This window comes from Bubalus kerabau, chromosome 4 (assembly GCF_029407905.1).
Source record: "Bubalus kerabau isolate K-KA32 ecotype Philippines breed swamp buffalo chromosome 4, PCC_UOA_SB_1v2, whole genome shotgun sequence".
Lineage (NCBI taxonomy): Eukaryota > Metazoa > Chordata > Mammalia > Artiodactyla > Bovidae > Bubalus > Bubalus kerabau.
In genome coordinates this window covers 51,169,352-51,183,241 of record NC_073627.1, presented here as the reverse complement: position 1 = coordinate 51,183,241, position 13,890 = coordinate 51,169,352, and the positions used below count along the sequence as shown (strand labels likewise).

Below are 13,890 nucleotides of genomic sequence, written 5' to 3'. Positions count from 1 at the left end.
TTGTGAATGTCAGTTACCTGTAAATAGGTGGTTAGAGATGGTACTTTTCTGTTTCATTTCCCATAGATAATCCTGCTTTCTAATTTGGTGGTTTGAAAGATAACATAAAATGAAGGTACAGCACAGCTAGAAATGAAATACTTTAATCCCTTTCACAGAAGTGATATGAAACAGTTGTTTTATAGTATTTGTTTCATTTGAAGTTCCCCAGAAGGAAAACTGTTTTGCTTGGCACAAGATACATATTACTTTCTCTGAAAGATGAGCAAAAAAACCAATACAGAAATCAAATTTCAACGGAGAGTTGCCAATAGGTTCTGAAAAGTAGTTCAACCTCTTCCAAGCCTTCATTAAACATGGAAGGAATTTAAATATTTTATCTGCTGTGAAATACATGTGTGTGTTTTACTATCAGACACTACTTAGAGTTCCAGAATTTCTTTTCCATTATCACCTAGATTTCAGTCTAGATTCTTTATTTCCTTATTAAAACAAACAAACAAACAAACAAACCAAAGGGTTTATTTGAAATGGTGTGCAATTTTCAGTGTTTTCATATTTTGTTAAGACACTACCAAGTGTATCTTTCTTGCTAAGAAGGCTTTAAAATAAGCCATATTTCACTGCATCCACATGACAGCTTATCCAATGAGGAGGACTATCAGGGTGGAATCTGACAGTGTTCTTTCAGAAATCCAAATTTATGAAATACTGGGAAGACTTTTGAAACTCCTAGCCTCTGCATGCAGCACATTTCTTTATCTACTTTGTATGTAATCACGGGATCGCCTTGTTTTTGCCCTTTTAGCATTTATATACATTAAATCATAGCCAACTTATTCATTATAGCCAGCCTCCTTTAAAGACATTCATTTAACTCAATGTATGCTCATTGGGAAGCTGCATTTTCCTATCAAGCCTGCTGAATTATTTAGCAGTTTCACTGTGGAATCGGGTACTTGATAAGAAGCATTTTAGAGTTGGCACTCCGTGTGGATGCAATTCTCTCTGACTCCGTGGATCCCAGCAGCAGCTTAGTCTTTCCCACTGGGCGCTGTATCCAGAACCCTAAGGAGGCCCTGGACAGGTGGCAAAGTTTAGCAGTCAAATTTGCAGCCGCCCAAGAGGGGGAGATCTAGGAATGTCAAGGATTGTTCTCATGCCCATCAGAGCTGTGCTCCCCACCTCTGGCTCTGAGGTGCAGAGGAGCCCAGCACCATCCCCAGCATGTTAGGAGCTCCGGGGAAATGCCTTTAAGGGCAGGAGGGGAGCGCCGGGTGGTCCCTTCCGCCCTGAGAGCTGAGAGCGCAGTCTCTTCTCCTTCCTGGGCTTGGCAGCCTGGTTTCTCCCTGCGGCCATCTTAGAGCCGCCACCTCTAGCCACCTGCCATCAGGGTTCCAGCCTGCTCTGGGCGAGGGAGGCAAAGCTCACCCACCTCTCTTTTCCAGAATGGGGGCAAGTGGGAATTGCTTTGGGGTGAGACGAGGTAGGGGAGGAATATTGGACAGGCACTGGCAGGGGCCTGGGATCCTGGAGAGTATCTGAGAAGAGAGATGGGTAAGCACCTGGTTTCCCTAAACTCTTGAGCTCCTGAACAGACAGCTGATTGGGACAATGGGGTAGGGGTGATATCCAATGCCACCCTTGCCTATCGTCTGCCCTTCCTACATCTGTCTGCCACTTTGCAGCTCTGAGGCAGTAGGCAGAGGAGCCGTGAACTGGGAGACCCTCTGACCGTCTTCTCCAGAGAGGACTGTTCTTTTGGGAGCATGCTCCCATTTATTCCCTTGCCTGTCCTCATCTCTTTTGCTCACATCACTAGGGTTTACAATTACTAGCCAGAGTTTACCTTTTTTCTAAGAGGTAGAGTCTTTAAAAATAGCCCCTGCCGTTGTCCATCTTCCATCTCCACTCCCACCCCCATCAGGAAACCCCTCCTCCCTTCTCAGGAAACCAGAATCAAGCCAGGAGGGCCCCCAGAGAGGGGATTTTTAGAAGGTTGCCGCCTCGTGCATCTCCATCTCTCAGCGGCATCTCAAGTCCTAGGACTTCTTTCCTCCACTCCTAGAGTCCCCTCTCTATCCTCAGGATGGGGTAGGAAGGCGGGGGAAGCATTTTGGGGGCCCTGAGATATGTGTAACAGGAGTAGGGTGGTCTTGATTTCTTCTTCAAAAGGCTTCCCAAGTCAGTGGGCACCTGGCCAGAAACCAGAGTAGGGGAGCATACATTTTCTGCCCAGAATTATCCAGCAGTGTCCTGTTTGCTTGACAGCTTAGAGGTGGTCTCTGCTTTGATTCACCTCCTCCCGCCTCCCTTTCTCTCCCTCACCTTTTTTTTTTTTTTTTTTTAACCCCAAGACCAGGTTTCTGAGCTTTATCAGTGTCCCAAATAGGAAAGGAAGAGGACTGGGGGAGATAGTTTCCTAGATGTGGGGTGAGGGAAACATTTTTGTCCTTCAAAGCCCAGGGCGATGGCTGGCCCAGCCCACTAAGTGTGCTTTTGCTCTGGAGGCCCCATATGCAGGCACCAGACTGCAGTTAAAGGGGCTATGTTCTTTGTGTTTTTGCTTTAAAGCTGTTTTCTAGACTGAATTCTATTGCAGGTGATAAAAAGCAGTTCTCCTTGCCTCGGTGCCTTGCCTAGGGTGCTCCCATCCTAATCTGGAGTTCATTCCTTTCTGACTCTGTGAATGTCAACCCTGAGGGCTGTCCTTCCCCGCCACAGCCACCTAGGAAGCAGTGGACATGGGACACGTGGTCTTTTGTTGCTCTTCACGCTGGTGGCCTATGAAGACCAGGGAAGTCAGGGACCCACACTTTCCTTGGGTTATATGGGAGACACTGGAGAATTGGGGGCTTCCCAAGCTTCAGCCGTGGGATCCAAATGGCCTGGGCTGCTTCCAGGAAGGGCAGGAGGCCACCCCAAACCCTGTTTTCTGAGGCAGTTTGTTTAGGAGCTTCAAGGTCTTTACAGGTGACCTCCAACAGACACTGTAAGGAGAGACCACTTTGTTCTTCCCTGATGATCCCTTTTTACAGCTTCTGTTTACATGTTTGTTTGCCCTCCTCCTCTGATCACCACCAGGGGAGAATCTAACTTACTCATCTTTGTATCTCATTTAGCAGTGCCTGCCACATAGCGGGCAGTCAGGGAATGCATGATGAAGGAAAGTGCATATAAACGGACTGTATTTTTCTATGTACCTGGGTGCAGTTAAATTGATCCCATTGGGTCTTTATATTTTGAGTCCATCTCTGCCCCTCTGTGACCTGAATTTTTCCCCATTTGTGCACCAGTTTCAAGTGTATGCTCTCATCTTTGAACAGCAAGGTTATCAATCCTGATGGGTATGCAGTAGAGTAGTCCTCACTTCGCCCCCTTTTCCCTGCACAGACAAGGCTACTTGGAAAAGTTATAGAATCAATCTTTATTTATGCACAGCCATAGCACTTTCTGTAATAAGTATTGCTATTAATAAAGATGCCAGCAGTCCACCGCACACTTAACACATGCCCATCCCTTAGGTAGGATTTCCAAATCAGGACTACCGGTGGGTCAGAGGCGTGCGCCGGGCCCCAGACTCCTCCAAATTGTGAAATGCCAAACCTGCTCTGGATCCCAATCTGTGCTTGCCCTAAAGTACACGTGAGGCTCGAGACGCTTACCCTTTACTCCTCCTGTTTTTCAAATCAGTCACCGCAGGTCATGGCTACACTACACTTTATTCCCAAGCAAATCTCGGACAAATCTAGAGGCATACTTGAAGCAAGAGGACGCGAGCAGCGCTTCACAGAGTCTCGGCTCTGGGCCAGGGGCAGCCACGTGCCTTTGCGCGCTCCCGCGCGGCCCAACCCCTCCCCTCCCCTCCCCCCGCCCCTCGGCGCAGGCGCACACGCACACGCGGCCGCCTTCCGGGCGCGTGCGCCTCCGTCCTAGCAACGCCTGTAGTGACGCAAGCCCCGCCCCCTCCCGAGAGCCTCCCGGAAGTTGGCGACCCGGAGCCGGGCGCGCGGCTCGGCGCGTTCCTGACGGTGCGCGGGGATCCGTCTCTCAGGCGAGAGGACTCGGCAGGGAGAGAGGGACGTTCAAGAGCGCCGCGCCGGGCGAGGCCTTGATGACCATGGCGGGAGCGCAGTCTCTGGCGCTGCAGCTGGAGCAGTTGTTGAACCCGCGACCGCGCGAGGCGGATCCTGAGGCCGACCCGGAGGAGGGTGAGGCCTGACGCGGGCAAGGCCACGTGCGGAGCGGCGGGCCTGGCCCCGGGAGGACTTGGGGGGCGCGTGAGGGGCCGGCGGCTGGGCCTTGCCGCCTAGCCTACCCTCCTGTCCCCCTGCTCAGAGGAAAACTGCTTCCCGGGAAGAGGGGCCCCCTGGGACTCGGGGAGGAGAGCGTCGGGATTCTCCTGATGCGCTTTCTGGACTTGGTGCTCGGGAGGGCGGGGCGCCCGGAGCACTCAGGCTTGGGTTAACTGTTGATCCAGGGCTGTGGCGGACAGCCAGGTTGGCCTCGGGTTGGTAGTCATCTTTCAGGATGCCCTTACTGGCATCGCATTAGAAATGAGGAGAAGGAAGTTTCATTCTTTTACAAAAACAAACTGCCTGCCTCTGATAACTTACTTGGAGGATTGAAGGAAGAAGTAGGCGTCCGTGGTGCCCCTTAAGCCTTTTCAGGCCTCAACACGCTTGCTTAGTGGTTGACGAATAAGGCAGCCGTTCTGTAAGCTGCTGTTCAACGTCTAGTTGAGAGTAATCCTGCTTTAGGCTTGAGTCCGAGAAGTGCGAGGAACGGAGAATACAGAGGGATAAATGAGAGTGCTGGACCGTTTCTTAGGAATAATCATTTGAAGGAACTGAGGTTGTTTAGCCTGGATAAGCAAAGAAAACTCCCGAGGCATGGGCTGGAGTAGGATACAACATGATGATGGCTGACTTGAAATATCTGAGTGACTGTCGCATGTGGAGGAGGAATTTAGACTTAGTTTTCTATGTTCCAAGGCCTGGAAATATATCTTTCTAGTAGATGCAGAGAGTCAGCTTTCTGTTCAGGAATAGCAGCAAGGTAGTGTGAGTAGTCTGGAGGTAATGAGGTCCCTGTTCTCAGAAGTTGGTGGGGATTTTGCAGAGGACTTTGAAGCATGAATTTAAAGGGTTGAACAGGGTTGCCCTTGAAGTTGGTTCTAACCAGGAGGTTCTGATTACTTTTCCCCCTCCCCCCCCAGCCACTGCTGCCAAAGTGATTGACAGGTTTGATGAAGGGGAAGATGGGGAAGGTGATTTTCAGGCGGTGGGTAGCATTCGAAAACTGGCATCAGCCTCCCTCTTGGACACAGACAAGAGATATTCTGGCAAGACCACATCTAGAAAAGCTTGGAAGGAAGACCATTGGGAGCAGACTCTGTCAGGCTCATCTGGTGAGTAGACCTATTTGCATGTCTTTCCTAATTTTGGAGGGTTAAATCTTACTTTCTTTTGGGTGACCACTGCACAGCCACTGTCTTAGGATGCCCCCACTTACTGTCATTGATTCGGCATTAGAAATGGCCCTCTGAAGTACTTAATTTCACTTTGTAAGGAATCTAAAGCCTAGAGCTATTAAGTTGCTCTGTTCCTAATGTTTACACTAATGGTTCACCCTGAAATGGCGTGACAGAGAAGGCCTTCCATATTTAGATTTTGGAGAGGGCTGTGAGTTGGGCTTCCAAGGTGGCACTAGTAGTAAAGAATCCGCCTGCCAATGCAGGAGACGTAAGAGACGTGGGTTTGATTCCTGGATCAGGAAGATCCCTGGAGAAGGGCGTGACAACCCACTCCAGTATTCTTGCCTGGAGAATCCAGTGGAATGAGGAGCCTGGCAGGCTGTATGTAGTCCATGGAGTCACACAGAGTCGGACATGACTGAAGCAACTTAGCACACACACACACACGCGCATGTGTTGAAAAAGCATTGTGTCTGATGAGCATGCTACTCATCTTTCCTTTCGTTTGTCAAGTCTTGCATTGAGTCACTGGGTAATATTAATTTTTGACACTCATTTCTTTGCCATTATAAAACTTTCATAACCCTTCCCTATTCCCTTCAAGAGTTAGGAGGATGTGGGCTTATAGTTTTAAAGATCGTGCGTTTCTCTGAGTGGGAGAAGGGGGCTGGATGTGGTGATTCATGAGTGGGTGCTATTTGTTTTCCTGTAGAGAGGTCAGAGGGACCATGTTGAGAACCCACAGATAATGTGAAAGAAATAATCAGTCATGCTCTCATATCCCTGATTTAGGCCTTGAAACAGTTCTGGGTACATGATCATCTTGTTTAATCTTCCCAGCAGCCCTGTGAGGTTGCTACTGTTTATCCCCATTTTGCCGATAAGGAAATTGAGGGGCGTATGTGTACGTAACTTATGCAAGGTCATATATCTAGTAAGTGCAGCCCAGAACTCAAATAAGTTAGTCTGACTCTAAGATCTATACTTTAAACTACTATCATACATGTAAAGAACTTAAAGGATTATTTCTCTTAACTATTTGGAACTGTATAGTTTTGACAGCCTTCTGTGTCTTGAGTCTATAAAAGTATATCTGATATTCACTTAAAGAAGTACTTAAGATCTATTATGTTTTCATAAAATCTTTGTTTTATGAAGAAAGTTATTGGTAACAGGCCCCTTTACAGTTATGCTTCCTGTATGTGGGACCTTTGTGTTCTGCACTGGAAGAGATTGGATGATCAATGATGATCCAGAAAGACCTGTAAGTATCAGAAGTAAAAGTAATTTTTTCTATAATTTAATTTCTATAATATAATTCAGATTTTTCTATAAGTAAAATCAGAAGCCATAACTAATATTCCATTTACTGAAGGATCAAGTTTAGACACCTTCCCATGGAAGACAAAACCCCTCCTGGCGGGACTTCTCTGGAGGTCCAGTGGTTAAGATTCTGCACTTCTGTTGCAGGGGGCACGGGTGGCTCCCTGGTCAGGGAACTAGCATACTGCATGTGTTCGTGCTAAGTCGCTTCAGTCGTGTCTGATTCTGTGCGACCCTATAGAGTGTAGCCTTCTCTGTCCGTGGGATTCTCCAGTCAAGAATCCTGAAGTGGGTTGCCATGTCCTCCAGGGGATCTTCCCAACCCAGGAATCGTACCCACGTCTCTTACCTTTCCTGCATTTGGCTGGCCGGTTCTTTACCACTAGCACCACCTGGGAAGCCCTGCATGCTGCATGGCATAGCCTAAAATTAAAAACAAAAAACCCTGAATAACTCTCTAAGCTCATATCCTAGCATCCAGCACCTCAATGTACTTAAAAAAAAAAAAAAAAGTTAATTTTTGGCTGTGCTGGGTCTGTGTAGCTCCATGTAGGCTTTCTTTAGTTGCAGCGCATGGTCTTCTCATTGCAGTAGCATCTCCTGTTGCAGAGCGAGCTCTACAGTGCACGGGCTTCAGTAGTTGCGGCGCACAGGCTTCGTTGCCCTTTGCACCAAACAGCATGTGGAATCTTCTGAACCAGGGGTCAAACACTTGTCCCCTGCGTTGGCAGGCAGGCTTGCAAGCAGTGGCTCCCCGTGGAATTCCCTCAGGACACTTTTGTGTGCTGGACCTTTGTCTCTGCTGCTTTTCCTTTCCTTCCCCTTTCTCCGTCTGATGAGCTGCTAGTTATGCTTAATAAGTAAAGCTATAAGGTATCTTTCACCTGAAGCCATCTCTCACTATACTAACGACACTGCAGCGCGGTTGTTGGTTGTATCTACCACTCCTAGCAGACTGTGAACCCCTCCCCACAGATACTGCATTCTATTTGTCAGTCTCTAGTTTTTATCCACAGCTGGTTCATTATAGGTGCTTAATAAGTATTTAATAATAAGCATCACTAGTGTGATAGGGATTGTGCTATTGAGTTGCATTGAGTATGGTAATACTTTTTTTTCTGGACAGGTGCTATAATCCTTTAGGTGAAACGAAAGAAATGGCCAAGTATTTGTTTCAAGATTTTCCTTTTCCCTCCCTCATTTAGATGAAGAAATATCTGATGAGGACGGGTCTGCAGATGGAGATTCAGAGGGCCTGGGCCTGGAGGAGTCCGATGAGGAAGCCATGAGTGCTGAGGATCAGGAGGGCGGGGATGAGGGGGACAGCAGCCTGGCCTGGAAGAAGAGGAGCAGGAGCCACTCACGGACATCGTCGGGCTTCAGTGTCCAGAGCATCAGTGACTTGGAAAAATTTACTGAGGGAATGGACGACCTTGGTAGCAGTGAGGAGGAAGAGGAAGATGAGGAGGAGAGTGGTATGGAAGAAGGGGAAGGTGAGGAAGACTTTGAAGATGCGAGTGAGGAAGACAAGGCTGAAGCCAGGGCCAGTGAGGACGACGGGGTGGTGATGACCTTCTCTGAGGTCAGAGTTTCCGAGGAGGTGGAGAAAGGCCGAGCTGTGAAGAATCAGATAGGTTTGTACACTGTTTGCTTGTTTTTCAGAGTGTCTGCATTTGCTCTCCATTTTGTCTGTTTGTTTTAGGCAGTTTGCTCTCTCCCTTGTGTGTGTGTACGTGTGTGTGTGTTAGTCACTCAGTCGTGTCCAACTCTTTGTGACCCCGTTGACCGTGGCCCACCAGGCCCCTCTGTCCATGTAATTCTCCAGGCAAGAATACTGGAGTGGGTAGTCATTTCCTTCTCCAGGGGATCTTCCCGACCCAGGGATCCAACCCATGTCTCCTGCACTGCAGGCAGATTCTTTACCCTCTGAGCCACCGGGGAAGCCCTTGCTCTCTCCTGTGTCTTGTGTCCTGCCAGTGCGTTGGTGATGTGCCCCACTTACCTAGAGGCCTAAAGTGCTGTTCCCCTGTGCTTGGCCCACCCCTGCCACCCTCACCTCCTTCGCTGGCTCTGCCCTACTACTACGGGCGGCTGAGGAAGGTTGAGGAGATGAGCATCTTCTCTCTTTGGGCTGTAGCATCCTTTCTCTCATGTAGCAAGTCAAGATACTGGATTTATCCAGATATCTCATGCGTCCAGATACTGGATTTATTTCCTGTAATAAACAGAGCGTTTCCATCGCATGAAACTGTGATAAAGCCGTGCTGTTTAGAGGCTGTTTTGATTTCCGGTCCCTCCCCTACTCCCCACCTCAGGAAGATTTTATAACTGAGAAATGGAATTCTATTTTCTGTCTCAGCACTGTGGGACCAGCTCTTGGAAGGAAGGATAAAGCTGCAAAAGGCTCTGCTGACCACCAATCAGCTTCCTCAACCAGATGTTTTCCCTGTCTTCAAGGAAAAAGGTGGCCCAGAATTTGCCAGCGCCCTGAAAAACAGTAAGAGTACTCATGCTGCACTGGGGTGCGCAGAACCCCGGGGGTTCATTGGGATCTACTGTGATTGTATTCACAGCACCACGGAGTTGAGAAGACTTGGCTTTAGTGATGATGTAACATAGTGATTTTTAAGTTAAAAAAGAGAACAGTATAACCCTTTTGTCAAATGAAGGCAACTTTGATCAAGACAGATGGAGTTCTCTCTGTTCTCCTTATTTCTACCCCTGATCTCACATGCCCTCCCCCTCCCCTTGGTTTTGAGTTATTTTTAAAAATTTTTGTTTTAAAATCTTTAGGTTTTTTGTGTTTATAAATGTTTATTTATTTGACTGCTGGGTCTTAGTTGGGTCACACAGGATCTTCGATCTTTGTTGCGCCATGCTGGGTGCTTCAGTAGTGGCCTGAGAACTCTTGGCTGCAGCATGTGTGGTCCAGTTCCCTGACCAGGGTTCGGACCTGGGAACCCTGCCCCGGGAGGGCAGAGTCGTAGCCACCAAACCTTGAGGGAAGTCCCTGAGTTACTTTTAATGCTCAGAGAGAACCCACTGGTACAAAACGAAAGGGAGGCAGTAAGTGACTAAACTCAGTTGGTTTAAGTTGTATATCATGTGCTTAAAGGATGCCTTGCTTTGTTGGGTAGTTTCTAGAACAACATACAGAGATGACCTTACTTCTGTCTTCCTCTGAGTTGCATAGAGTGAGGAGAAGGTAGGGACCACAGAAGGAGGAAAAAGTTGTAAAGAACTGCTGGTCTGTGAAGTCCCAGAATTTTAGAAAAGAAAAGGAGTTTAGCAATTATTTTCCAGATGAGAGAACCAAAGGCCATAGTTACATAGCCAGATCCTGCCTGGCAGAGACAGACTCTTCCAGCCTTTTCTGCCTTCCAGTCTAGGAGCCGCCTGCGGTGTGCCTGTGTGCCCAGCGGCACTGAGGACTGGGGCTGAGCGAGGTATGGGGTGCTGGGATTGCCATCCCTTGTTTGTAGGCTGAGACTTAGTGGGGTTTTTTTTTTGTTTTTTTTTTTTAATATTGATTGATTTGGCTGTGCTGGGTCTTGGTTGTGGCATGCAGGACTTTTGGTAGTGGCATGTAAGATCTTAGTTGTGGCATGTGAGATCTAGTTCCCTGACCAGGGATTGAACCTGGGCCCCCTGCATTGGGAGTATGGGGTCTGAGCCACGGGACAACCAGGGAAGTCTTGAGGCTTATTGTTGTCATTTGCTCTTTCCAGCTTGTTTTTATAATATCATGGAGTTTGAATGAGAAGGGTCCTGAGGAGGACATCTGATTTGGTGTCCGCCTCTTGGTAGAATCACCTTAAACTGTTCCAGATAAAAGTGTAGGATTTCTAGGGTAGGAGTCCTGTGCATCTTTCTCGGCGGGGACTACCGCGTTTAGTGGGGAATGACTTCCAAGCGGCCAGTCTTCAGATTGTGTCCTGCCACACTTGAAGTCAGGAACCTGCAGATACTGTGAGGGTGGGTCTTTTGTAAGCGGCTTCCCAACTCTTCCCCCGCTCCTCCCTCAAATAAATGATAGCTTGATGGTTTCTAGCATTTTTGAGGTTTTTGGAGCATTTCTCTGCTATTTTTAATGCCCCAGTGCCCTGATTTCCCATATGGAAATTTGGAAGGAGACCTCAACTGCTCTAGATTAAATGTCTTCAATGTTTCCTAATGAAGCTTTTTCCGTTTTGTTACTCATTACTCTTCTTGCTTGAGCCAACCCTCCCCCCACCCCCCTTTTTGGGATTCATCTCAAAATGTAGGTATTTTAAGGGTTAGTCAGTACTTGGTTTAAGGGACACATTCTTACTCTTGGATGCAGTTTGTTTAGCTATTTTACTGTTATGTAACTTTTATTTTTGCAACAGTTCAAGTCTTTTTAATCTGTCTCTTTTCATACTTAACCAATTGCTTCTTTGCCTCATTGGTGCATTCTGGTTAATCTAACAGATGTCTCTCAACCTGACTGAATGGGTTGCAGAGGAAAAGGGAGAAGAAAGGAATATTTGTTTGGTATCAGATAGTCTAAGATCGGAGGGTGGAGAGTTTTCTTTTTTTAATTTTTATTAGCGTATAGTTAATTTACACTGTTGTGTTTCATGTGTACAACAAAATGAATCAGTTATACATAGACATATATCCACTCTTTTTTAGATTCTTTTCCCATATATTATGGAGTATTGATTAGAGTTCCCTGTGCTCCACAGTAGGTGCTTATTAGTTATCTAGGAGAGTTTTCTAATTACCAGAATTTCTATGCATCTGAGGGGTAGCTAATTTTTGTTTTTACCTTTATGACTGTATAATATTTGTGTGTTTCCCTATCTCGGTGAACAGAGTTTAAGAAAAACTTCTTGGTTACGTTACTCTGGATGAACAACTTATACTGTGTTTTTTGTGTGTGTATATATATATACATACACACATATATACACACATATATATATAGCTGGTGTGGAACATTGGCTGAATTTGTACTGACCCCAAAACAAACACTGGAACTTATTTTCTTCAATTAAATCTCTTTTCAGTTTGGTTGGTCTTCCAGTAAGGTCAGACTGCCTGGGTTTAGATTCCATCTCAGCAGTGGATTAGCTGAGTGACCTTGAGCAAGTTACTTAACTTCACAGTCAGATGGGGATAATATGATTGTGAGGATTAAAGAACATGATCGATATCAAGCATTAGCACAGTGTCTGGCACACTGCACACCACAAATGTTAGGTACACATATTCTCTTTTTTCTGCAGAAAGAGTTGTCTGGCAGTGTTCAGCCCTCTGAATAGTGGTTATCAATGTAACTAACCGTCATCCCTACTGTCTCCAGTTTTTTTTTTTTTAATATATTTGGTTGCCTTGGATCTTAATTGCAGTACCCAGGACCTTTCCTTGCAGTGCACCGACTTTTGGCGTGGGGGCTCAGTAGTTGCAGTGCATGGGCCCAGTTGCTCTGTGACATGTGGGATCTTGGTTCCCTGACCAGGGATCAAACCCGTGTCCCCTGCATTGCCAGGCAGATTCACTGGACCAGCAGGGAAGTTCCTTCAGAGTTTCTTGACTTTTTACTAGTGTTCGAATTCCCTATACAATTTATTTTTTATATTTTTATTCATTTATTTGGCTGTGCCGGGTCTTAGTTGAGGCATGTGGGATCTTAGTTTCCTGATCAGGGATTGAACCCAGGACCCCCTGCATTGGGAGCAAGGAGTCTTAGCCACTGGACTAGCAGGAAAGTCCCCCTTATATAATTTAAATGAACCATTTGTTCTTGAAAATGAGTAATGTTCTATTCTACTGTGATACTTAAAATTCAGCCTCAGCCTCCTATGACTTATGAAAAAGTGATCAGAGATTTCTTTATTGCCAAGCCCAGTTACTATTTCCCTGGAGCATTCACCCTTTCCTTGAAATTATTGCCCTTTGGTTTTGGTGCTTCCACATGATGTGTGGGTTCTCCTGCGTTTCTGATCCTTTCTCATCTCAGCCTCTTCTTTTATCCTCTCAATGTCAGTTTCACCGCATTTAGGATCTTCTTTTTAGGCTGTGTTTTCTTGACGTATTCTCTCCACGGCCCAATCATTTACTCTCATAGTCTTAACAACATTCTCTAAAACAGAGTGGACGTCCAGCTGTATTTAAGCCACAGTCAAGCCCTGAGCAGTGTGCCTTTGTACTGTAAGCACCTTGAACTCTTACTTTTCAGAAACTAAGCCAGTCTCTCCTTTCTTCCTCAGTGCTCTTGGTCCCCAGTCACGCTGGTATTACATTTAGTGATTATAACTCTTGCTGTGAAATAATTTCAGAGGCATTTTTGGGGGATATTTTTATAGTTACATCCCACTCCAGTACTCTTGCCTGGCAAATCCCATGGACCAAGGAGCCTGGTGGGCTGCAGTCCATTGGGTCGCTAAGAGTCGGACACGACTGAGCGACTTCACTTTCACTTTTCACTTTCATGCATTGGAGAAGGAAATGGCAACCCACTCCACTCTTCTTGCCTGGAGAATCCCAGGGACAGCGGAGCCTGGTGGGCTGCCGTCTATGGGGTTGCACAGAGTCGGACACGACTAAAGCGACTTAGCAAGTGGTAAGTCATGAAGTAACCATATCAAAATTAACAGATTTTCCATGCACAGAACCATTTCTTTAAAGAGGTGAGCTTTTTCTCTCCGATTTTCTTTTAAAAACCTCCATCTGTAGCATTAGGAGATGGTTCCTTTATGTTGGTGGCAACAATATATAAAGAAGAAGGCAAGATACTTAAGGAAACCTCCAGCATGAGTATATCTAAAACTTTTCATTATGGAATATATCAAACCTATATAAAAGTAGAGAGAGTTGTACGTACAGTGAACTTATACACCATTACCAGTTAAGCAATTATCAACTCATGGCCCATCTTATTTCATCTGCTTAAACTAACTTTTCTTCTACTTTCTGCTTTATTTTGAAGCAAATACCAGACAGTCTGTTATTTTATCAGGGAATCAGTGTGGTCTCTGACAGAAAAGGATTTTTTAAAAAATCACAATACCATTATCCCACACAAAAACGCTAATGGTGATTTCTTAATTAAGCACAGCTGGTTT

The 13,890-nt window shown here is 46.3% G+C and overlaps 1 protein-coding gene across 1 annotated transcript in view; it reads left to right on the top strand.

Annotated features, from left to right (window-relative positions):
- Positions 1 to 3,985: 3,985 nt before the first annotated feature.
- The window catches only part of AATF (apoptosis antagonizing transcription factor), a 105,911-nt gene continuing 96,006 nt past the window's right edge, over positions 3,986 to 13,890 (top strand). Inside the window, exons 1-4 of the mRNA XM_055577362.1 lie at positions 3,986 to 4,211; positions 5,219 to 5,410; positions 8,005 to 8,433; positions 9,159 to 9,296. Of these exons, the coding sequence (XP_055433337.1) occupies positions 4,115 to 4,211; positions 5,219 to 5,410; positions 8,005 to 8,433; positions 9,159 to 9,296 (856 nt within the window). The 5' untranslated portion in view covers positions 3,986 to 4,114. The remainder of the gene's footprint in view (positions 4,212 to 5,218; positions 5,411 to 8,004; positions 8,434 to 9,158; positions 9,297 to 13,890) is intronic.